At 37.1% G+C, this 26,095-nt stretch overlaps 1 protein-coding gene across 1 annotated transcript in view; it reads right to left on the bottom strand.

Moving 5' to 3' along the window:
* wdr70 (WD repeat domain 70) overlaps positions 1-25,653 on the bottom strand; it is a 38,871-nt gene extending 13,218 nt beyond the window's left edge. The window contains exons 1-13 of the mRNA XM_032570737.1: positions 25,580-25,653; positions 25,084-25,137; positions 24,892-24,975; positions 24,555-24,651; positions 24,235-24,448; positions 23,644-23,703; positions 23,087-23,220; positions 22,162-22,315; positions 18,339-18,415; positions 10,786-10,960; positions 1,869-1,968; positions 1,375-1,459; positions 1,135-1,273 (exon numbers count right to left, since the gene is read on the bottom strand). Of these exons, the coding sequence (XP_032426628.1) occupies positions 1,135-1,273; positions 1,375-1,459; positions 1,869-1,968; positions 10,786-10,960; positions 18,339-18,415; positions 22,162-22,315; positions 23,087-23,220; positions 23,644-23,703; positions 24,235-24,448; positions 24,555-24,651; positions 24,892-24,975; positions 25,084-25,137; positions 25,580-25,589 (1,383 nt within the window). The 5' untranslated portion in view covers positions 25,590-25,653. The remainder of the gene's footprint in view (positions 1-1,134; positions 1,274-1,374; positions 1,460-1,868; positions 1,969-10,785; positions 10,961-18,338; positions 18,416-22,161; positions 22,316-23,086; positions 23,221-23,643; positions 23,704-24,234; positions 24,449-24,554; positions 24,652-24,891; positions 24,976-25,083; positions 25,138-25,579) is intronic.
* Positions 25,654-26,095: the final 442 nt, after the last annotated feature.

Here is a 26,095-nt window from a genome sequence, read left to right as displayed (position 1 = left end):
TTTTAAGGTAATAAAGTTCTGCAGTATATCAATATGACACAGTAATTATATGACAGATGCAACTTTTACACAACATGTTTCAAAGGTGCATTCCCCTTAGAAAAGAGCTTGGGGGTGGAACAATATCACTGCTTGTTCTCTGAAATCCTGTACAAATAAGGTGGCTCTACAGAAAATGTAAAAACTAAATGAGAACTTAAATTACCATCAAAATATTTATATTTGAAGTAGTATAAATACTTTCTGTCCCAACATTTAATACTTTTCCAGAGTTTTTAGTCCTACGTTCACTTTAAAATACAAACATTCACTATAAATTTATGTGGGATATGTGTACAGTGGACATGGTTTACATAAGGTTTCAGCAGCAACCAGAATCTGGAAATAAAATACACACAGAAGGAAGGACAAACAAAGAAAGAAGGGGAGAAAAAACACAAAGAAGTAAAGAGATAGGAACAAAAGGCAAAAAGAAGACACAAAGAAAATTAAGGAAAGACAACGGAAAGCAAAAAAAAGCCCACAAAAAAGGTGGGAAAGAAGAAGGGAAGCAAAGACAAGTAGGGAATATGAGAAAAAAAGAAGGAAACTTAGGATCTACAAAAGGCATAAAGGGAGGAAAAAAAGTCAGGAAGTAAAGAAAAGAGGGACAAATGACAGGAAGAGAAGAGGGAATAGTGATAGGGTACAAGGAAACAAAGACACAAATAGGCCTATAGTAATGGCACAAGGAAGAAAGAAAAGAAAAAAACAGCGTTAGAAAGTGGGGAAGAAAAAAAAGAGCAAAAGGAAGAAAGTCATGAAGGAAAAAAGACAGGACATAATAGAAGGGCAGAATCAAAGAAAGTATATGAAGAAGGACGACCAAAAGAAAGGACAACAAAAATAAAGATATGCTTCCTTACTCATATTTTCATTATCTGTACTTATCTATACCTGGAAATTACTGAAAATTAAACTCCACACTGTGAAGGAAACTTGTTAGTATCTAAATGAAATCAGCCACATTTGCAGCTAATAAAATTATAGTCAAAGTTAATAATTAAAACAAGTGTTTTACTCATTCTTATTTGTGAAAGTCTTTACATAATTGCTGTAGTGAAAACCTCCAGTGTGAGCTGCAGCAGAACTTACAGCGTTGGTGACCTCTATCTCATAGACCTTCTGAAAAGAAGCTCTGTCGAAGAAAACCAGCTTCCCATTTCCCTCCTCCTTCTTCACGGAGGTCCCTGTCACGACAAGCCTGTCATCAGGACTAAAACAGCAGTCAGTCCTGGAAGGGAAAGTCACACATACAAATATTTATAATCTACACACGATGCACTCATACCAAGAACTGAAAACAAGCAGTCTATAAAAGCGGAGATGACTCACATGGAGAAGTAGTTGGTCAGCCTGTTAGCTTCGTTTACAGGCTTCCTGAAGTTGCGTATGTCCCAGATCTTCAGTGTGTCGTCCCCTGAAAATGAATACATTAATGAAACTTTAAAAGGCAAACTTTACTTTAAGTTTTATATATTATTATGGAAGTGGCACTTATTTCCTGAGTAAATAGTTAGCTCTCATTTACATTACAAAATCATGTTGAAAGAAGGACTATTCCTTCCTCAGTTATTTTTGTTTATGTTTGTGTAAGCAACCTCTTAACGAGATTACATACCAAAAAGCAAAGTCTTTTAGTGTTTATCCACCTCTTGTAAGATTTCCGTGTTTTGATAGTGGTGGATCTTTGTTTATTTGCCTACTAAGGGAGGGAAAAGCACTTAATTTGCCTAAAATTCATTATTTTTATTAACTAAAGGTTGAATATTATGATGCCAATGACTGCAGCTGGTTGGGGACTCTGAGAGTCACAGTGTTTTCCATACCGCCACGGGAAGCAAGAGTGATGCCATCGTATGAAAAGCAGAGGCAGGAGGTGTCTGATCCAGGAGTGTGGGCTTGCCGGCAGTGAAACTTTGTATGAACCTAAGAAAAAGGGGAAAAAACGGTAGTCACATTGATTATTGCTCATTCAGGTGTGCTTTTTTTTTTTAAATAGGTTAAATAGGTTAGTAATAATGTTTCAGACCCAGCTCCTCTGTAGCTGTGTGTAATTTATGTTTTATGATCTCTTATTATAGGAAACAGCCTGACCACTGATTTAATAGTAGATGTTTAAGTCTGTCTTTACAGTAACAAAACGACCCGTTTGTTCTCTGCGTCTTCAAAACAACATATGGTTTTCATCACAGTCACGAACACTAAACTAGCCCTCCACAACCTATGAAACACAAGCAGGTTAACACACTGTAGCAACATCTCAGACATTTACCTTGGCAAACTCCAAGGCTACAGCCTAACAGATGGTATTAAAAGTTTGTCGTTTTTTTTTTTTTTACATTAAATTAAATTATGATGTTTTACAGAGAACAATTTACTGAGCAATAACTCACAGCAGACAAATAACTCACAGCAGACACATTTTGACTGTAACCACAGGCCTGACCGGCATAATTCTTTTTGAGGTTTTGTTGTAATAAGTATTTCTTAAACAAGTTTCTATGTAGCCAATGTTTTGTCATAAGTGTCAACCAATGTCCTAACTATAAGCAACCAAGCTTACCATTTGTCAAATAAAGAGCATCTGGGTTTTTCATAGCTGTAATTTGCCTGAGATTAAGGGAAAAAAAATTTATTTTATGTTTTCAGCCAACAATAACCAGTAGGGGTTTTTTTCGTTAATTGTTAAAAACAGACATTCACACATCTGTTATGTGTATCTGTGTTTTAAAAATAAACTGTGGTGACGAATTAGGACTCTTGTTGATCAAAGTGTAAATAAAAGGGGAAAAAGCACCAAAAACAAATGTAAACAAGCTATTCCGTACCCATTTATTTAATTGTTCAATTCTCTTGGTAGTTAACTATTTCTACAAGTTATAGACAGTCATAAAAATAATTAAACCTACTGTATAATGCAGACGTAATGTTGACTAATAAACTATGACATCTCGTCAAATCAAATTAACTAAGCAATCTCTTGCAGGTAAATATGACTTATTAGGCAATAATAACCAAGCCATTTAAGATACACCCACTAAATTACAGAAAATTGTTCTAAACATGCCAGTGGCAAGTACAAATTGACAAATTGGTGCACAGTAGTATTCTCTCACAGTAGATGATGCATTTTCCATTCATTTATTCATACTTCCATTTATCTGAGGAAGTAGGTGGTTCAGGAGGGAATTGCAGACATCTCTCTGTGGTGAAGCTGGAAGCTTATTCTAGGGGGCAAGGTCAGAAGAGACACATATTCTCTCCAGCGTAATTTGGGTCTGCTGGGATTTTGTCCCAGTTGGACATTACCAGAAAATCTTCAAAGAGGGCAGGTTCAAGAGGCATCCTGATCAAATGTCTCTACTAGCCAATAAATGTATATGTGTAGCCCTCACTACTTCTAGTAACGCTTTAAATTTAACTCAGATATGTGCCACAGCAGAACCACCACTTGGTTGGACAGAAGGATTTTTGCTACTAAGATATTACAATGGTGATAGCCAAATCTGAAAGACAGCGTCCACTTATGTGGGTGGACAAGCTACATATGCCTCCCTTCATTCTGTGGGACAAACACTGGCAAGAAAAAGTAGTGATGAGGTTGAACAGCGTAGCCTCAGTCACCAAGAACACCATATACTGTAAATCTCTGCTTGTTCAGCTGACTTTCTCCTGATCACAATTCTATTCCTGGAGTAAACATGCACTCAAATCCTTCTTATGAAACTCAAGCAGAATAAGTCAAAATGTAAAAAATAACATTTTAAGCAGAGGACATAAGGAGGTCCACTTGATGGTTAATTTTAGAGTGTACTATATTACAATTCGTCATGTAGCCAATGTTATAATATGGATTCATGCAGTTTGAGGATGAAGCTTTATTACATTTGCATATGAAGATCAGCATGCAGAAAGGAAAATAATAATACAGAAGTGCATAAGGGTAAGAAAGGTTACAGTCATAAACTGTAAAGAAAGATGGGGTTGAGGCAAAAAGTTTAATTTTACTAAATATTCAAAACGATCCCCCCTCTACTAACGTTTTGGTTTAAAGCTATTTCTAAGCGTATTAAGATTATTATTCGAACTGTAAGCAACACCATACTGCCAAATAAAAATAAAACCATCCAGGTCTAAATAAAAATCAAGTTAATTGTATCTTGAAGATCGTGTTTGAGAACCACAGCTCTGTGGAAAGCACTACTGGGTCTGTGCCTTTCTGCTATCCCCAACACTCACTGCCCACTGTCCTGGCTTTACCTGGCCTGAACACAGCCAAATTCCAGAGAATCGATCATTAGTAGACGACGGTGAAGCAATAAGCCCGAGAAGTAGGCCTTTCTAGCGCTCAAACAAACATAACCTTGGTTTATACAGCCACATTGTCATTAATTCTAAGAGGAACGCAAATAAATCAGTGAAAAGCGAATTGCAGCACTGCAGGTCTTTGACCAAAAAAAGCAGTGGATAAGGAATTTGAAGTGAGCACACACTGTGGAGGACAGATAAGGCAGCTAAATACAGAGAAAAACTTGCAGGAGAGAGCAGAGCATGAGCTGAATGAGTGATGTGCCCTCATGATAACACAAAGAAAGGGGGCCATACTGCACCTCCGAAGCAAGTGAAGGGAAGTTATTAACTTGCTTGAGACAGATAACAGTGTTACCTTGGAGTGTAGATAACTTGGATTACACTTTCTTATGCTTGGTCGCCCCTGGGAATCATTTTCTGCTCCCCCATCATCAAGATTACTTCTGAGTCAATGCTTTTCTCCTCCTTTGTTGTCTTTAAATATCTCCCAAGTCTTTTTTTGCTGGACTAAAATTAACTTAGTTGTAAATTAAATTTAGAATGGCAGTTTAAGCCCAAAACCGCCATTTCTAATCCATCAGGGGGCAATTTTAGACTTTATAAGAAGCAGCTAAGGTGAAATGTTAATACATATGGCTGTGATGGTCTCCAGCCTATCTTAATCCTGAGTGAATTTTAGCTATTCTGTGCAAATTCACAACAGGAAAAAGGACCACAACTCTGTAAGCCACAGATGTGTCGATTAGAAATGTTGTTGCACTTGTTTCACCATGGAAATGGGTCAATGAAGCAGATTCAGGTTGCCTTCTTTGGCCTGTAGTAAAACCAGAGAAAGTCTGGAATGATACCAAAAACATAACTCTGCGAAGGGAGAGTGATGAGATGTGCTTTATAGAACACCAAAAACAACTGTCCAGATGTTTGTTTTTCATCATTTCTCTCTCTAAATGAACCTGCTCAAACTGAACTCTTTACTAGAACCACAGTTTTCCCATGTAAGCTAAAAAAGAATGTTTGGGACTTTTGCTCGATTTCAGATTAATCATCCCATACTGTTTTCCTTATTTGTTTGAAAAATAATGTCAAATTCTGCCAAAAATTTTGTTGGTTTGTATGTTAGGCAGAACATAATTTCCACCACACATCCATACAAGTGCCTCAAAAAAGTATTCACACCCCTTGAACGTTTTATAAGGTTGAAGAACAAAAATAAGTTCTTTGTTGCGTTGTTCCTTTCCTAAACAGGTTATAGGAAGCTAATTAGAGTTGATAGGAAGCTGGATTCAGCTAAATTCAGGGTAATCCTGGGAGAAATTAGGTTGCAAAAGACTTGTGAACGAGGAGAAGGTTCATCTTGCAGTGAAACGTATATCCAATTAATCTGTGGCAAGACTTGAAATCTATTGTTCACACGTGTGCTACTTCCAACCTGACTGGCATTAACATTTGGTCGTCGATTGTGAAAAGCTGGTAGAGTCCCATCTCAAAAGTCTTGCGGCTGTAATTGAGGTTTTTCTAAAATGGTGGTTCTAAAATGTATCTGGAGGCTGAACACAAATGCACACCACACTTTTCAGAATCCTCTTTCTTGAACGTTTAGAAGAATAATTTTCCATCCCCTCCCACTACTTTATGATGGTTAATCAAATAAAATCCCAATAAAATAGACCGACGTTTATGAGTGAAACATGAAAAAAGTCAGAGTGTGAACATTTTTGCCTGATAATCTACATGTATGTTTGCGCCAAACTTTAATCAAGATGATATCTGATGGCATTTGGTTTCTTCCTCTGCATGCTGTGATACAAATCTCCCACTACACCAACTCGTCCAAATCACAGTATCTGACTAGAATTATACAGCCCTAAATCTCTGCTTTTTCCACATATTTACAACCGAACCCCTAAAAGATGTCGATTCCCTGAGTGCGGTCAGCTTACGTCTCACTCTGACTTTGTTACTGTGTGGGGATCAAGCCGCAGAACCGCAGTCCTCAACAGCTGTTATGATCTTTCAAGGAAATCAGCAAGATGTGACAGCGAGGCTGTGTGTGTTTGGGAATCACACACACTGGAACGAGAGGCCAAATAGTCTAAAACGTTTGCTGTGTTACTGGAACTTACCACCATATCTCAGTAATGTAGTAAAGGAAAAGAACAGTTTGTAAAGTCTGAAAAGATTTCAAGCAGTTACAATGTTCTCCTCTAATGCTATTGAATTACTAAACAAGTTGTAAAAGTTAAATAGAGGAATGATTAAAAAAATCGTACAAGTAATGTTGTATAACTTCTCTAAGCAATATTTCTTTTAATGAAAGTCTCTTTTAAGACAAAATATTTAATTTTTTTAATGTTGGGTTTTGTGAACAACCCATGAGTAAACAGAACTGTCTTGAGTATTTTACAGAAGGACTTGGTTTTCGTAAACTATCACTGCTAAAAATGGAGCAATTAAAACAACTCAGTTCAGAGGTTATCTACAAGTTTTAAGGTTCAAGTCATGCTAAAGCACGATTTCCTGCTTTTGAACACCTGATTCAGGTTATTATAGTTCAGCAAAACCCTGTTAACTAGCCTTCAATTGAAATCAGGTGTGCTGAAGCTGGAAACACTGAAAACATGCAGGGCAGTCTTCCATGAGGAAAACGGCTGGGGAACCCTGGCTTAAGTTACTGAAACATTAGATTTTTTTTATGACTACATGATAAGCAGCAGCAGAGTTCAGCCAGTTTCTCTAGACTGGCTGGACACTCCTCTGCTCACTAGAAGCACTAAACTCAACTTCTAAAATGATCAATTTTATTTTAAGGTCACCTGACAAAGCACATAAAAACCATCTCTGATAGTTATATAAAACACGGTTCTGTGGAGTTTGGAAAAATTTGGAATTTGCTTTTATTGATTTGTAAGTCTGGATGAGCTTTTAGGAGTGAAAGAAATATTAATTTATTCACTTTTCTAAAAAATTAAAACAGCATTTTGAAATAAAGTTCTTTTACTCATTGATTTAAATTTAAATCTTAATTAAAATTGAACATTGAGTTGAAGATTAGGCTGATGGCACCCAATCCCAAAAATTCGGACCTCTTCATCAAAAACAAATTGTAAAAAATATCAGTGAAAAATTACAAAAATCTGGTCAGCAAGAAAAATAAAGGGTTTGATTGATGCATTGCATAATAAATTGTACATAGCATTTTGTTTTATTATTTAAAACGTCTGTGCACCAACTGCAAACTCATTAAAAAAAAAAAGCATTTCTGTTGTGGAACACAAAGATATAAAATGTAAGAATTACACATGCATTTTCTAACTAAATATTGCAGCCTGCTAGTTAAAAATGACCTTTTAATATTTGATATTTTTCAGTCACTAGCTAATCTTCCATGCTATGCAGGTTAGCATCGGGAAGCATACACTCCCTTTTGCAGATTTTAAGGGAAAGTCAACCATGACACATGAAGAAAACACTTGCGCTGATCGATTTATTTCAGCCATCTCGTTTGTGGTCCCACTTTGATGTCTGGTAACATGAAAGTACATCACTGACATCATAGCATTCCTTAACTCTCTGCGGTAACGTTTTGGACAGAGGACAAGTCTCTTGTAGTGTTCATAAGCCTGTCAACCTGAATGCAGCCTCGTAATTGTGGTCAGGGGGATGAACATGCAATTCCTCTCTGTGGCAGTCCACTGGAAGCGACCTATTTGACTCCCATCACTGGATCAATCAGCTCATGCCATGGTTCGAGAACACAATGTGTCATCCCCAATAGCTTCTCCTCAGGCTGAGCCGCAGATCAAGGTCACGTATGTAATTGATCGTGACTGACCTGGCTGCATGTTCTGTGCATGAGTAATAGTAGCAATATAACAGGAGATAGGCCTCATTTGAGTGGAGGAGGGAGCAGCAATAAAGCAATGGAAGGTCAACTCCTTTTTAGGGTTTCAGCTGAATTTGAGTCAGCAGCACAGGTTGCTGATTAGGGCAGAGGGTAACATGCAAAATTCTTGAGCCATTCAAACGGGGCAGGCTCCAGTGGTCAGGAGAGAGACACGACTATTGTAAGCTGCTACGGGACACAGGGTAAATATTTAGCCTGGAGAAGGAGGGGTAATAAATTCTGAGAGCTTTAACCCAATCACTTGAGGCATGCTGCTTTCTGCAGCACAGAGGTGGGATGATGGGTGGCTGGGGAAAAGGTGGGAGTCTTTATAACACTGGGAAGCACACAAAAAGAAAGAAAAACATGAAGCTACGCTCTGTGTGTCTTTTGATTATGAAGTTGGCTGTTGGAGCAATTATCATGTAGCCTACTTCCCATTTGACTTAATCTGGATAAGCCCTTCTTTCCAATCAAGCTGTTCCAACTCACTAACCACAGCTTGATTGTTACTGTCTCAATCCTCGCAGGATATAACAGAAGCTTTCAGCTTTGTTCACATACTGTATGAGGTTCGACAAATGCGAAAACAGAAAAAGAAGCAGAAACAAGCCAAAAAAAACACATTATTTTCCAGTGACTAGTCTAATGTCATCTGATAATTTTACTGCCACTATACTTAGTTTGTCATGTGCCTACTGATCTTATCTTTATATAAAATAGCTTCTTCAATGTATTTTTTCTGCTAAAAATTAACATAGTCCTAAACTGAACCTAAAACATTAATCATTTACAGGCATTATACACATATCAACTTAATAATCTGTTCAAGGGAGTCTGCCGTTTTCTTTGTTTGATGAAGTTAAATTTAATGATAAAAAAAAATAAAGCAAAAACTCTCAGACCAAGAAGAAACAGCAGCTTAAAGTATTCCTTGGTTGCCCAAACACTAACCACAGTCTAATATGGAACAGCCATCTTTATGAAAAATGGAGATGCTGCATTCTCCAGTTCATTTTCATCCACAGTGCAGCTCCGTAACAGCTGAAGGAAAAACAGCCAAACAAATGAGCGCAAAGCTTCCTACAAGCCAAAATCAACTCCTACGTAGACAATGTGAATCTTTAAGAATGTAACGCAGCCTTTGATCAGATAATTGTCTAATTAACTAATTGTGGAAAATGTGCTGGTGGGAAATTGTAATCAGGCCACCCACCAGCTTTTATGCAACTCAGGCTATTTTGAGTCATACCATTAGTGTGGCCGCACTGGGCTCCTAGTAAGTGCATAAACCTGGTCAAAGAAAAAAAAATGCCATTAAATAGTTGGGTTACATAAAAAGGTTGTTGAAAAATGCCATTAAATAGCTGGGTTACATAAAAAGGTTGTTGATTTTACCTCAAAGGATGAACTGTAACTCATTTCCCTGAATGTTTCTGCCATTACCATCATAGGATCAGATTTGAAATTTGTTTTGAACAAGGCCTTCAGTAAGTAAAAAACCCAGTGTTTTATAAATTCTAACCAGATGGAAGTTTATCAGTTTGAATGGGGACGTCTAGGAAAATAATTTAACTTTAAAATATCTACTTTTGCTCCCATAATTTAGAGTGTTATGCAAAAATACAAATTTACAACATTCATAAAATATTTTATCAGAGCGCTGATAATGATGTCATAGCTTAATCTTCTGTGTCAGTTTTCATTTGACTTAGCAGTTACCCAAAATCACCATTGACAGAGTAGGGAAAAGCAACGCTCCTTGTTATTTTTTAGAATAAAACATACAAGTAAATGAAAAGAAAGAGTCTGGGTTAAAATGGACATTTTACTCCAAACTCTTCACTTAGCTATTTGTCTATTGCATTCTGGGACTGTTTTATGTAGGACTGAGCCTGAGAAAAAGAAATTCTCTTAGACGATAAGAAGTAAGGAGAAGCTTTTGGAACCATTTGCAAAATCTAATACTGCAAGCAGTCCTGTTCTGATGACAGTTCCACTAGAATATTTCTCTCTCATATTTCCAATGTTATTTTGTTTTATTTGTTTAAATCACTGACTTGATTTAAACCAACATATTAAAGATGTTTGTTGTTAATTTGGTCCCTGTTAGTTGTATGCACTACAACCAGGTTTCAATAGTAGTGCTTAAACGATCACTTGGCAGCTGTCTGGACAGCTTTTTATGTTTACTGGGTCAAAATGACTTCTGTTGATGGTTGTCGGTATAAAGTATTTCTTCCTGATATTTCATCTTACAGTTATCCCACAATATAATGCTAAGGACAGTCATTTTAGGTGAAGTCATGCGGTAAATGAGTCAAGAGTTCAACTTACCAGAGTTACATCCAGTCCTTGGCAGTTGTAGTGTTAAAGCTATCTATTCCAAATTATTTATAGCTAGTGTTTGGTTAACCTGTGGTCTCTTTGGCCTGTGACTGGATGACCCTGAGTTTCAAGACTCTGTATCCACAGCTATACTGAAGCCACTAACTCACTCCTGCAATCTACGACACGTTGTCTCAGCTGGAATGTGCTTTAACACTCACACTCATATTTCTGTCCCAGATCTGGATGGTGCCGTCTTGGCAACCTGCTGCGACGAGCTTCCCGTCGCGGCTGTAGGTGCAACAGGTGGGGACGACCTTCTTCCCCTGCTGGGAGCGAGGTTTGAACACCGACTTGTGCTTCTTCTCTGAGTTCACGTCCCAAGTGCGCACAGTGCTGAGAACAGGAGATAAATGTTATACTTTAAAACATATTTGTTCATTGATGACACATCAGGATTTTGGTTGATTTATAATGGCTCATCTTGCTAAAATGAGCAAGATGAGCCATTTGAGAAGGGGAATAAAATGAAAACTTTTTATTATTGCACAAATATGTGATTTGATTCTAATATATATATACAGTACAGACCAAAAGTTTGGACACACAGTTGTGTCCAAACTTTTGGTCTGTACTGTATGTACATACTAACTTTTCCAAATTAATTATGGTTAAAAACTTTGAACAGACAACAGTATAGTGTACATGTTTGGCATTTACGCAACACTAGAAAACTACAATCTAAATACTCATTTTGTGGTCAAGAATACATTATTTTAGAGCAAAAGATTAAATGAAGTTGTTCCACAACTTTAGGACACATTGTCTCAAAGGAGAACATTTCACCTTCACATCATGTTTACAACCCAATCTAAGCATAAATCTAAACAGCTATTTTGTGACAGCACATGTCAGCACAAAATTATTTGGTAAAAGCTTGTGAAAGCCTTACAAATAATTATCTTTGCTTTTGTAGTTGCATAATCTCACAACAAACAAAAGGGACTAGAATGAATATGGCATGACACAGGAGTTCCATTACTCATTCTTCAAAATAGGAAAGACAACAGAACCTGTAATTCAAGTTAGGCAATCTCAATAAGTGTGCAAGACATTAGCTGCTTATAAGAGGGAGTCTGGAAATTTATAGAAATGTAACCCTTTGCATTTTTAGAGTAAAACACGTGTACAACACATACATGTTTACTCAACCTCTCATGCCACCACGTAAACTCTCACAGCAGGCCGGAGTATATCTAAATGTGTCTGCGACCCGCTGCTCACCTTAGTGAACATCTTACCCCCTCTGGGTCATGGGATCAGCAGCGGAGTATAAACACACACCCATAGCAGCTACGAAAAGCCAGGCAAGGATTCCTCCATGACAGGCCACAAAGACACACACATACACTCAAGTGTGTTTAGTTAAGTCTAACAACTCGATACAACTGCCAGCTGAAGACATATGGTTTGAAAACTGCCAAGAGTTAAAAAATATAACTCATTTTGATGACTAAAACTGTTATAATCTGTTATAATCCAGTGCTTTAAATTAAAAATAATCTGCTGAAAATTATTGTGATGCAATTACTTTCTTAGTATAACCTGGACACTTTAAAAAGAGCCTGTATACAGGTGGGTGTGTTGGAAAATTAAAGTTATAGCCATGGAGTGGGTGACAAATAAGTTCACTTGCTGCACACACACACATCTCTGTTTTGTTTAGTGAAGATCGCAGGCCTGTCAGGCCAATAACGCCAATATAACCTTTAGAACCGCACACAGAACCTGGAATGCTATTTATCTTAATGGCGCTTTTCCACTGGAGGAAGACTGGACACCCTCACCTGTCACCAATAAGAGGCTTAGTGAGGAAAAGGAAATGGAAAGTGTTGGCTCTGATGTGTGGCTTGGCGAAATGGTTCATTTAAATGTCTTTCTGGTTGAATTAGTTACAAAATTAACTTGTAACAAACTTGTAACTTGCAACAAAAGTTGGAGAAGTTGGATGCCATTTCAAAAATTGAAGATGGTTTGTGTCAAAGTATGCACAGGCCATTGTAAGATTCCACATGGTTAAACGATCACAGTATTCTGTTAAGATGAAAAAGATTTTTATATATATATAATTTAATATGTGTATATAAATAAGTGCTGATCATTCATGCACTTTTCAGTTTATTATAAACCCTTGCTTTAACTTTAAACTAATCACCTCTAATACCACCGCAACAGTGTTACCATGTGAAGTCTAAAAATTAAATTACGGTTTTACTCTATAGTAGTATGTTTTTTTTATTATAATTTTGCTGCTTCCATTCTCCAGCTTGTGTTTTCGCTTCAATCAGCCGCCCCATTTTTCTCTACAAACACTCCCCAGACTAAGGGGTGAATGTAACAGAATGAAACCCATACAACCCCAGTCATGCATGCACACTTTACGAGGCAACACCTTCATTTACACATCGACTGAGGAGAGACGGCTCTCCTTGGCCCCAGGTTTTATCTGTCCATCAGGTTACAGACACCACAGGGGTGATGGTTGCTGGGATTTCTTTCACAGATGATGAGATAAGGAAAAGCGAGGCACACATCTTATATGAGGGTGTCTTATTGGTAGAATTCCAGTGATAGCTGGTTGACTGATTAACTGGGACTCTGTTATGAGAAAGGAGGATTAAGAAGGGACGATGCTCCATGCTCCTTCACAGCTGAAGATGATAAAGTTGGGAAATTACAAAGAGGTTTAGGAGGAGGGATACACAGAGTTCCACTCAAGCAAAGAAGCTAAACAATGTGGACGAAGCGCAAATGGACCGTGGGAACAGCAAGGAGCAAGTTCCTCTAATTTAACAACACTGCCTGGTTTTAAGCAGCTGAATATCTGCCCTACTTTCTATGAGATTGAGTCACAACATCACTGAGATTTAATCAAGCCACTGTGCCATTAGATCCTTTCAGAGGAACAAGAAAAAGAAACAAATATTGTATTCATAGCTCGCACATAAAAAAGACAAAAGTTACTGCCAGTCAAATATTCAGTCATGGCTGCAGAATGGACAAAAACGGACAAATGCATTCATTTAGTATGTGCATTCTTGCGCAGGCTATGGAACGCTTGCACTGCAAGGAAGGAACATTTGGGTATGAACTGGACTGTGGATGAACCCAAAGTGTCCAATGAGGTGAATCGCCTCGACATGTACACACATTCAGCGTTCATCACCTAATTCACTCCGCAAAAAATCTAAAAATCTAAAGTAAACATTAAGCTGGCCAAGTTTCTTAATATGGCACAAAAAAACATTTTTAAAAGAATGTACTTGTAAATCTCTTAGACGAAAACCACCACCCTGGGCTCTGTGGTTTGTGGCAACTAATCCAGGTCCAGCTGCAGCCTTGGCAGAGGGCCAACACAGAGGGAATCCCTGGCATTCAAACATCCTGCAAACTTCCCTCAATTTGTGTGTTTTTGTGTGTACCCGTACTCAAGTGTGCCTCATGACACAAAGGGGGGGAAAAAAAACATGTGGGCCCAATTAGAAAGTCGCCATTCATCCTATTCTCAGTTCAACTGGCTGAAAATTCAGTCGCAAAAGAAGAAATCAAAAAACAATTCCTACAATGCTCCTGGGATCTATAAAGCAGCATTCATCAAAACAAATGTTCTCTGTAAAATTCCTCCATGTGTGTCTGTAAAAACATAAGATCTATTTAGGGTGGAACATACCCTTTGGCAAGTATTAAATGCTTATAAATACTTGTTAATTTTTTATTTCTTAATTTAATTTTAATTTCTTATTAAGTAATAAATACTTGGGATTTTTATTTGAACAGAAATCATCTCAAACCCAAGTTAGTTAAATATTTTGTAGTTGCATTTGGTTTAGTCCTGCCCTTTTACAAGACACGCCATGTGTTCCAGACACTTTTTAATAAGGAAAAGTGTTTTTGACAAAGTTCTTCAGTCTTTCAGCAAATAGATGGTTAGATCTGGGTCAGCACATAATAGCCTCCCTTGGATAAACCGTGAATTTGCTGGAAAACATTGTGCCATTAAACACTTTCAAATCTGGAACGTCGACATGTTCACACCACTGTGAGAAGAAATACTTTTCCAGCTGTACAGACGTCCCTATTCAACCCATGGTTTTGGAAGAACAATCCCAGCCTCCCTGCTGCTGCATTATCGCTGCTTTCCTCTTATCCACTTCCTCCATTAAGGGCATAATTTAAGAAGCTTGGATGTAGAGCTTGTGAATGAGATTCTGTCCAACGACAGGGGTTCTTTCAATTAGGAAGCAGGGAGGTCTGCGGATCGTACATTATTACCGATTCAAATTATCATTGCAGAGTCCTCCTAAATAGGCAGCATAGGTGTTAGTTTTATGGTGAGACAAACCCAACAACAGGCTAGAGACCCGGCGGCTTATCATTAGTGTTTACAAACTGAATGGATAGAGCACATCATATCTCATGGGGGGCAAAATCTGAAATCCTTTCAGTCTGACAGTCCAACATGTCAGACTGAAAGGATGACAGACCCCAAGGCTTCACTGTGTTGCTTCCAGACCATAATGACAACATTGTAGCGGTTTAGATTGTCATCAGTTAACAGGTAGGCTTTGTGCTTGAGGCTTTTTTTAATAAACCTTTAAAAGAGGTTTATTTTAAAGTTATGAGTATTTTAGATCTTTTCATATAGTACAGACGGTAAAGCATGAAGCATTGAGTGAAAAGTTCAGAATTTCATTCGCTTTTACAATTTGGTGACATTCTGAGTGTTAGGGGTTATGTGAATAAGGATGAGTTGAAAGAAAACAAATAAGATGACGAGTGTCACGACTTGAAGAGTTTATCACTTCATCCATCAAGGCCAGTAATCCGCAGCCCTGTTGTCAGGACATATGTCTTGAATGATTGAAGGCCCTTTTATGCTCCCTTTAGGACATAAATATATCTACCAGTTTCTAATGTTGACAAGTGTCACAACCCTCATGATGTCAATGAGTTAATTAATTAGGCATGGTTGACTTCAAATATACAGTATATACTGTAGGGGGCGGTCCATGGTTTGAGTTAAGAGGGTTAGAATGACTTTATTAAGGGATTAATAAAGCCTGTTTTCTTCCTTCTTTTCTTTCTATCTAGGCTACCAGAGGGACAATATAATAAAAATGCAGGTCATTTTTAAGGAAAAACAGTAGAAATACTCTAATGCAAAAATAAATCCTGCATGACTTTATCTGGACAATAAGGTTTTCAATTTATATTATTTTCAGCTGTAAAGTTCCTCTTGCTCAGTCTTCTGAATCAGCTGAAATATATATTTATAATTAAAACTCTACAAATGAACAATCCATAACTTTTTTTCAGTATGTTGTAAAAAAAATAAATAAATAAATAAAGGTAATCTCTGACTGAAATTCAGAATTATGCATGAACCGCCCTCCGGATGCTCAAGGAATACGATTCCCTACACCCCCTTCCTCCAGCTGTGTGAACATATCTTTAGTCAGAAATTTTACAAGTGTGGGCAGCAACTTAGGAAAAAGTCCAGACCAAATGATACGCTCATTCTCCTCAACATCTCCAATGTTCGTCTGTGAAAATGTTTTGAATGGGAACCATAGAGCAAGAGCTGATCGAGTTTTCTAGATGCAGAGATCAGATTCTCTTTGCAATTTGATATTGTTTTTCTAATATTTTATAGTTTCGCATATTGTGTCAACCTCACAACATTTTCTCAACTGAGTGCTTATAAAAAGTAAGCAGTTCTGAGTCTGAAAAATAAAGTGCTTTGTTTACTGGTGCAAAGACGATCGTTGACATCCATGCTCCATTACATGGACGGCTTAAGCAGTAGCCGGGGCCTGCTTCCATTTAGTCGGATGGTCTGGCCATTAATTGACCTTTCTGGAACCACTTTAACCCCAGCTGATTTGTCACTTTTGTTCAAGTCAGGTTCTGGACTTTATTTTCTGGTACGCTTAGCAAGTTTGGGAGAAAAATGCCCATGAATATTTTCTGATGCTAAAGTAAAGATAAAACATGTAATTATTAATGTAAATAGAAATATTTGGGAATTTGCAATTAAGGTGCAAACAAAACATATTTTATGCTTCTTATAAACTGCCTAAAGCTTTTGAATGTATCTGAAAAATGGTAATAAAAAACATTTTTAATACTAGAGTTCTAGCAAACAACAAACCAATAGTAAAAAAGAAACTCCAACGTTTTATCATCCAGGTTCACCTATGCAGTGCAACATAGTAAATCATGAAATGGATAATGCAATAATAAATTATTAGAGGTAAAGGAATGAACACCCCACACCAGACACCGTGCAGTCCCTTCCACTCTTCCCATTGATACGCTCAGCCTGCGCTGCTGTCCTGTTCCGCTGCAGTGAACCGTTCACACATGCAGCTGCTCTCTGTCTATGAATGGCTCCCTGTGCGCTCCTCACTGCTGATCTCCTGCGAGTAGGCCAGGGGCAACACCCAGCGCTAACGTGCCAGCAGAGGATTTCCAGAGACTCAATAAGAGCTAAATAAACCAACAGCCACATCTGGGAGAGCAGTTACACTGGTAAACACCGCAGAGCTGGGCCCTCGTTTCCACTTAACGATGATAACCTCCTGTTTCTGCACTGCTGCCTGTCACACTCACTTGCTCTCATCGTGTTGCCGTTTCTCTTGCACATGTTGATGCTCAAATATTACTGCACACCCGAGATGCTCCAAACCTATTAGTCTAATATAAAGTGATAGCCATATTTTTTGGCACTGCTAGCTGTAGAATGAGTTCATATATCAGCATAACTTCATGGAAGAATTTAGAAAATGGCAAAAAAATGACTCAAAAAAATCTTAGAAATAACTGGTTTTGTTGTTTTAAAATGATGGAGCCAATTAGTAGCACTCTTGTATTCAATGCTTTGCTCAAAGCCCTTTTGAACACCACTTATTCTTCTGTTATGCAACACAAAGTTGGAGAATACAGAAAGACACTTTAGACTTTTCTTTCACTCCTACAAATGTTCATGTACTTTATTTTGTACCATATTCTACAGTTTTCTGCTGTTTGAATGTGAAATTTCCCAGTGAGATCAATACCTTCTTCTCTTCAGCAAACCTAACAACTTTTTAAACTAAAATTAAGTGCAGAGACAGTAAAAACAACAAGAAATTTAACAAATATTTCCTGTATCTGGTGAAGCATTCTTGTGTTTACTTGACTGTATGTTTTAGATCGTCATCCTTGAGAAAAATCAAGTTTTTCAGATTTCTATTTGTAAATCTACAGGAATTCAAAAGAGTTCATAACGCCACACTAACACAGATTTCAGCACCTAAAGAAGAGAAACAGGACCACAGCATCCCAGATCATCAACCACACATTCCTTATTTGTTTTACACAAATCCCACCCTAAAGTACATGAACATTTGTAGGAGTGAAAGAAAAGTCTAAAGTGTCTTTCTGTATTCCCCAACTTTGTGTTGCATAACAGAAGAATTTGTTGATAAAAGCTCAATCTAATAAGAAGCTTTACCATAAATTTCAATTGTCCAAAGCAAATGGCTGCATTTACAGCCCCAGTAGTACTTAGTCAAATCCCTATTTTACATTTGTGATGTTGGGCTTCACTCCCAAATAACCATTTGTGGGGTCTAATGCAAGTTAGGCAATTATGTTTTATTGGAATGCAATGGAAACAAAAAATAATAATGAAGGTGTTAAACATTTTGCTCACTCTACATTTAAAACTCACCCATCATTTGAGCAGGTCATGAACTCCTCTTTAATCTTAGGATGCCAGCAGCCACAGTTCAGCATAGCTGTGTGTCCCTGGAAAAAAGACAAGTAGATAATTAAACTATTAAACTGAGCCAGCTTTGACAGGCTGCACACAGATGGATGATAATGGGGATTTTCTTGTCTAATGTAGATTAAGCACACGTAGGTTCAAAAATTGAAGCTGCCACATAAGTGTTTTCAAACCCATTTAACATTTAGTCGAGCCAAAGTGGTTGCAGTCAGAATTAACAAGGAGATTTAAAAGGCTGAATGTTGCCAAGACCAACCAATACAATGTGCAGTTTAATTCTAAACCAATTATATGATAAGACAATCAGTTCATCACTGATTGTAATTTCTGTGTGACGATGGATTTTCAGTTCTGAGTGTTGTAAACTGCAAGCAAAAATTAACGCCTAAATAAAAAGGAACGTTTATTTTTCTTTCCCATATGTCTGCATTGCAGAGGAATCTCCATTAAGAAAATGACCCTTAATTTGAACAAGCTCTTAAACTAATTTCTGCCTCCAACAGCACAGACCTTGCTTAGCAAATGAGCAAGTAAATTTTGAGACTGGGCAGGAGGCAGCACTGCATCTTAGACACAAAGTTCCTTTAATAATAAGCTTTGGCCGTCCCCTCAGTTGGAGGAGTCCTGGGGAGAATTGCATTACCTTGCAAAAAGGATTCATACCTGTAAACTTCTCAATTTTTATTCATGTTATGAGAACAAACCTCAATAAATACTTTTGGGATTTAATATAACTAAAACACAAATTGTGAGATGGAAGACCAAGAATTTATACTTTTATTTCATTTGAATTCAACCATCTTTACCTGGCAACCATCTCCAGAAGTCATCTAATTAGTGGACAGAGTCCACCTGTGTGTAACTTAATCTCAGTATGAATCCAGCTGTTCTGAGAAAGCCTTTAGAGGTTCAACAGAGAACAAAAAGAATCATGAAGACCAAGGAACACAGCAGATGGATCAGGGATAACATTGTGGAGAAGTTTAGTAGAGTTAGGTTAACTCTAAGTAAAGTAGAGTTGGGTTTTACTGAAATTTGTTGACAGACCATGTCATCGTGATGCAGAAAGCAGAGCAAAGAAAAACAAAACTAAAGTAGTAATAGGAACATAATACAATATGTACATTGGAGAAACTTAGGATTCACCTGGGAGCAACTTATTAGTTCAGAGGAGATTTAGAAAGAAGTCTAATGGAAATGTATAAAAATATGCCTGACATATTATGACAACCTGTTCAAACATTTTGCGTGTTAAGACTTATACAATGAAATTATGCTTAAATGTTGTGGAGGTTGAGACAATTCAACCCATATAATAAATTTTGATCAACTTGACAGAAGCAATTGAAAACGTAGAAAAAATCAGAGAACTGAACATGATAACTTGGATGATGTAAAAGAACATTTGCAACTCGTTGAAAGAAATAAGAAAATGCTTTGTTGATGCACACCAGTGACAAAATGAACAAGTAGTTTTGAGAATTTCAAATTTATTTGAAATTAAAGCAACTGAGAAAAAAACCCTGAAATCATGTCAGATTATTTACAAAAATATATCTCTTTCATTACTCTTTATATTTATGCACTACTCTGTGATCACGAAAGATTTTAGTAAAATAAAAATAAGATTTTGGATATAGTGAAACAAAGTATGGAAAAACAAGGTAGGGATATTTGAGAAAGGCACTGAATTCATAAAAAATATCTTTAAAGAAGAATAGCTCAAAGGGGGACCTCTAGCCACCAGGTCAGACAGCAAGGAGTCTGCACACATGACACACAGCTATTTGACAGGACACAAAAGAAAACAGAGCCATACCTCAGCAGAAGATGTGACCAAACAACATTGGTATGCGTGGATCAGGGAGAAGGCCTGTCTGCTTACTGTTATACACTCAACAACACCATTTTATGAATTGCTTAGCAGTTAAATTTAATGGTTAAAATAGTAGTAATATAAACTCAACTTTGGAGTAAACAAGCTCAACTACTGCTCTGACGATGAAATTACATACAGCAATTATTCAACACATAAATCATCATAACTAACTGAACAAGTTGTAATTTTCCTGTACTAATATCATTCCTCTTCTTCTTCAATAGTTTTGGAAGATAAATTGCTAATGACTAAAAAAATAAATCAGATTGATAAAGTCAGTGAACAGCAAGAACGGAGCACAGACAAGAAAATTACCTTGTAATACTACCCTGCACATGTTTGTCATTTTGATTTCTTATGGTAGATCATATACGCGTTTCTGTATAGGCCTCTATGCATGACTATTAAACACTTTTTCTAACTTTGTTGAATAACAGAGGAAATAACTACCTGACAGCTACAGCTACACATTTATTTTGTGATTTGAAGCAATAATCACAAAATAAATGTGATTTTATGATAAATGTAATTCTTTTAATCAACTTGCAGTGGATTAAAAGAAACAATATGTATCAAACAATATGTATAATTTTTCCAAAATCTGTAGAAACAAATGTAAGCAGCAAAAAATCTGTTGTTCTGCTGCATGCATACATCAGCTTGTGAGTCCCAAACCACTCAGCAGATAGAAGAGATAGGATGAATCAGAAGGGAAGTAATTACACGTCAACCTAGGCAGAGTGGAGGCAATGAGTTAATCACATGAGAGACAGCTAATCGACTGAGACTCTGTTAGCACGCCAAGATGCATTTGCACTGAACCAATCTGCTCCAGATGGGACAGAGCAGGATAAGAATGAAGGACATCCTGAAAACCACTTTTTGTAATCAATGGACCTTCACTTCAAGCACATTTATAAACCGTGTCTAAATGTGCTACAGCCAGCACACATGGTTGCTGACCACCAATACCACTCTAAGACCCAAATATAGACATTTAATTAGGGTTCTACTTTGTAGGTACAGGTTTAAGGACAACAACATTTGGAGTCATTCTTTCTCAAAGATTAGGCTCTGACCATTTAGCTTGTAATCAAAACACAGAGGGTATGCCCTGCTACCATTAAATAGTTTTGTAGGGTTTACCTACGGAACACTAGAAGCTGCTCAACGGAGTTGAGTTGCAACAGAGGTAAAAAGAAATATGCATTGCCACATTAACATTTACAGTGTTTTTATCTTTTATAGATAAATACAGTCTGATTTTCTTTTTTAAATTCCATACTTTCTATCTTTATATTTTAAGCGCATCCAGATCTGGAAAATACTTAAATTCCATATTTTTCCAACTTTACACATCTTTGTCATACTTAAAGCTGTAAGTCAGAACATTTAGTCAGATAATTGTAGGCGTAATATCATGTTAAATGTTTATGTTTAGGGAAGTCTGTCATTTTCTTACGAAAGCATAAATACTGGATGTCATCTCTACATCCTAAAAGTCAAAGTAGGTATCCTATTCATCCTGTCCAAGCCTTCCTACAGGTCGGTGTCATTTGAAAGACAGAATTCATTTGATCAGTAGTAATGTCTACACTAATGGGAAATATACAAAACATTCTTGTTTATATGTTTGCAGTTTTCCTCCGATATGAGCGAGAATCTCTGAGATTTGGGGAAACAACATTTCTTTCGGACAAACCCTGACTTCTTTTCAACAACCATGATCACCTGATGCTAACATTAATCTTGTTGTCGGACTTTAGGTAAAAAAAAATTACCTTTATGCAATGGTTCCTTCAACACAACAGTGAATAAAATCATGCACTGAGAGAGTTTTAAAACATTTTTGAAGCAAAATCAAATAAGACAGCTATTTTTGCATACCTTGGTGTTGGCCATGTCCACAATGTACTGGTCTCCTTTGATACACTCCATGACATTGAAGCCGTCACGGTCCAATACTTTGGCCTGTGCATTTCCAGAGACCACCAGTAGGACATCACCTGTGATGCTGTACTGCAAGGACTTGATCTGGTGGCTGACACACAGAAGAGCATAAACTAGATGATTTAGCTTTATTTTTATGGTGCAATCACTAGAAAAGGTTCTGCACAAAATATTTTTAGTAAAAAAAGAGAAAAACGTTTGTTGCATAAAGCTACAGAGACAGCCATGTTTCAGTGGTACCCCTAGTTTCTATATCTGATGCATGACAACAAACTAAAATAATGATAGTAAGTGAGAGATATCAGAATAATGAAATGAACATTTTTAATCCTACATGAACAGCACAATAATTAAGAAGCTCCAAAGACTGTAAAAATATGTCAAGTGAAATAAGTTGACAAGTTTCAGTTTTATATCACAAAGAACAAAGAGTGGACTTCACCACTTCACCTGCACAGCTTTCTGACTTAAGTTTAACTTTCCAGTGACCCATAAAGGCTACTGGATCTCACTGTAATCATAATAAATGAAGCATGAATTTCCCTTAATAAGGGGAAGCCTTGTCCAGCTCAGTCCACTGGTTCCCAAAAGCAAAAAAAGAATGCAATCTTTAATGCCAGGAACACTGGAACATAGATTAAACACAAACACACACATAACTTCACCATCTGCTTCTAAAAGCATCATTTTGGATGAAAAGAGGGGATTCCACAAAGCAAACATTAGACCCGATGAAGCTTAACAAGCCTTCATGTGTATGTTTGTACGCGCTGAAGCACACTTAAATGAAGTCCGTGTGCCTGGTGTTTGCATGAAACCAATTTAAACACATGTTGGGCAACTGTGTTGATGTTCCACATACCACTCACAGGGCTGCAGGGTTCGGAAAGCTTGCAGAGCCTGGTCCATTCCAGCAAAATCCCAGAAACGAACATCGTAATCATATCCGCCCGTCACCAGGCGGGCTCCAGAGGGGTCTAAGCCAAGAGCTGATACCTGAGGAGACAATTAGCAGTCAATTCAAACTTAATCTTAAACCTACAATGTCATACTGTAACGTCGGTTGACTGCTTCTAAACTGACTTAAAGAACAAAAACATAACAATAAAAATACAAATAAAATACTTGAAGGTCAGTGCAGTGAAAGCACTTGATTATTCAGAAAGAAAGTGTTGGCTGCATTAATTCTGCCTCTGTCAGAGTTAAATATCTTCCTTTGAAAGTGCAATACCACAAGAAATAGGTTTTAGTTGTACCTTGAGTCTGAAATAAAGTATTTATCTATGAAGACTTTGACAGTAAGTTTCTGGTCATTTAATATTATTCTAGCAACAGTAAAAAAAAATAAAATCAATTTTTAAAAACTTTAAAGAGTCAATAAAATAATAATATTTTGACTGTTGTAGGCAAAATCATTACTGTTTTGGTGCCGTGTTGTAGAATGATCTCATGAGTGTCTGGAATCTTCTTCACTGGGTTCTGCGGAAAAACATAGAACATAAAAACTTAAGTTATTTTGTTATTGTCTAGTTTCCTTTTAATCTCTATGTTCAGGATCTAAAATGCTTTGTTCTGTCCTGTTTACATCACTACATCATAAAATGAAGATTCAATCATAATATGCGTTACTATTTTACAGGATCATTTGAATTCTCCTAAAACAAACTAATATAATAACCATAAACAACATGAGGCAACGTTACGCAGAGTCTGGATGTTGTGGTGCTGCCACCTAGTGTTCGTGTTTGTAATACTGCAGTGCTTTTCAAGCTCCTGTATTACAGACAGAAATATCATAATTGAAAAAGAGTTGGCAATGTATATAACAACATTAATGATGAATTTTATAGTTTAGTGATTTAATTTTTAATTTTGACTGTATGAAGTACACAGCAGAACAGAATTACATTCAATGTTATCACTCCCAACATCTACTCACAAAGAGGAACAATCTGAAGATCCACACTGTAAACTCAAAATACAAAAAACTAAAATGGCTTTCATACATACATCATCATCGTCGTCGTCTTCATCTTTTGTGTCTGCTTCACTGTCGTCGTCATCATCATCGTCACTATTTGCTGTGTTGTCCCTATAACCTGATGGAAGGGGTGGTCCTACAAGCTCATCTTCCTGTGCTCCATGTTGAGGAGGCACTGGAGGCCCAACGAGCTCTGAGTCTGAGTCACTGCTGTCACTACTGCTGGTGCTGCTTTGCTGGTTCCTGGGGATGTTTTTAAAACAGATTCTCAAGTAAAGCAAAAACACGTTCAGGCCTAGTTAAGAAAGGTTTAAGAAACACTCACTCAAACAAGGCAAAGTTGTCTTACCGAGCTGCAGCTTTGTCTCTCTGACTAGGAACTGATGGTTTAACTGACTTGGAGCTTTCCCCTTCCTCTTCTACCTGAGCCCCTTTCTGTTGATCCTCTGAAGGTATGTAGGACACACTGAAGTTATTTATTTTACACATAAAACTCAACATATTGTATGGAAAATCTGAATGAAGCATTCAACTTTTTACGTACAATAGATCAGTGATTTGACCCACTATTAGTGTTTTGTGACTAATAGTGGGTCAAATAAACAACAAATCTCAACACTTCTCCAGAACAAGGAGGGAATTATTATTATTATGTAAAACAGCAGTACAAGTCACAAAATACTCACCCAGGACACGCTGACTCCTCTCAATAGCTGTTCTCCGGGTTTGCTCAAAAATGGCTTCAAGATCAAATGTCCGCGCCTTCTTACCTAAAAATGTACAAAAAATTAATCTTAATTGATTCAATCAAATCTGAAACAATACGCTCTATGGTTTATCAAATATAACCCGTCATATCACTTGTAGCTGCCACATACCAAACCCAGAGAATCCCATGACAGATCCGATGTCTCCATCACTCGGTAATTTTTCTGCTCAAAAGAGAGTATTTTAGAGTAGACTTAATAACACAGCTCATTCGTTTGACCATGAGATCTGCAATTTACACTTCTGCTAATGTACCGGGTACAAAAACATATAAAAGCCTTAAAACAGATGTGCAATCGAGTCAGTTTTAAATAACTAATTACAGATAGCACTTAAAATCATTTCGGAGACAATGCTCAATATTAAATTTTCTTAAAATGTTCAATGTTAAATTTTCTACGTGTAAAATATATTTTAAATACTAAAAAGAATGTAAGCTAAATTGTTAAGCTAACAATAAATTAGCAAACTTCGACATTTATAGTTAAAGTAATTCCCGAAAAAAACACACAAGAACCTCTCCATGGCTACAAAAAATAATATTTCAAGTACTTTAAATTAATGCAACACAGAAAAAACAGACGTAAAAACCTGCAAAGTGTTTACCTTCATCCATGTTTTCAAACACGACTGATTACCTCTGACCTACGGAAGCTTTTCTTCTTCTTCTTCGATGATCGTGTGCGCATTGCACACGATCGCTCCAAGAGCGACATAGCCGAAGTCCTCCAACAGCGCCACAGCCGTCTTGGAGGACTTCTATTTCGAAGGCAGCGCTTGGTTTACAGAAATAAACGTTTTCAGACCTGGTTTTTGGAGCCGTTAGTGTCTGGATATCTCAATATTTCAAGCAGTTGGTTTCAGAATTAAGGAGTCTGCAGACCATCAATAGGATATCAGATACTATCCTTTGACAATGAGGGTGCAAGTGCACTGATTTAGGGATTGGTGTAATATGGTCCATTTAAAGTATTAGAAGGCCAATTTATTAATAGATGTGTTTTTGGTTGTTAAAAGTCCAATTTAAATAAATGAACAGAATGAATGAAGGGATTTTAATTTAGATTAATCTTTTCCAATGCTGCATTTTTGTGTAATAATATACTGATGTAATACTGAATT

Source organism: Xiphophorus hellerii, chromosome 8 (assembly GCF_003331165.1).
Source record: "Xiphophorus hellerii strain 12219 chromosome 8, Xiphophorus_hellerii-4.1, whole genome shotgun sequence".
NCBI lineage: Eukaryota > Metazoa > Chordata > Actinopteri > Cyprinodontiformes > Poeciliidae > Xiphophorus > Xiphophorus hellerii.
This window is presented reverse-complemented; position numbering and strand designations above follow the sequence as displayed.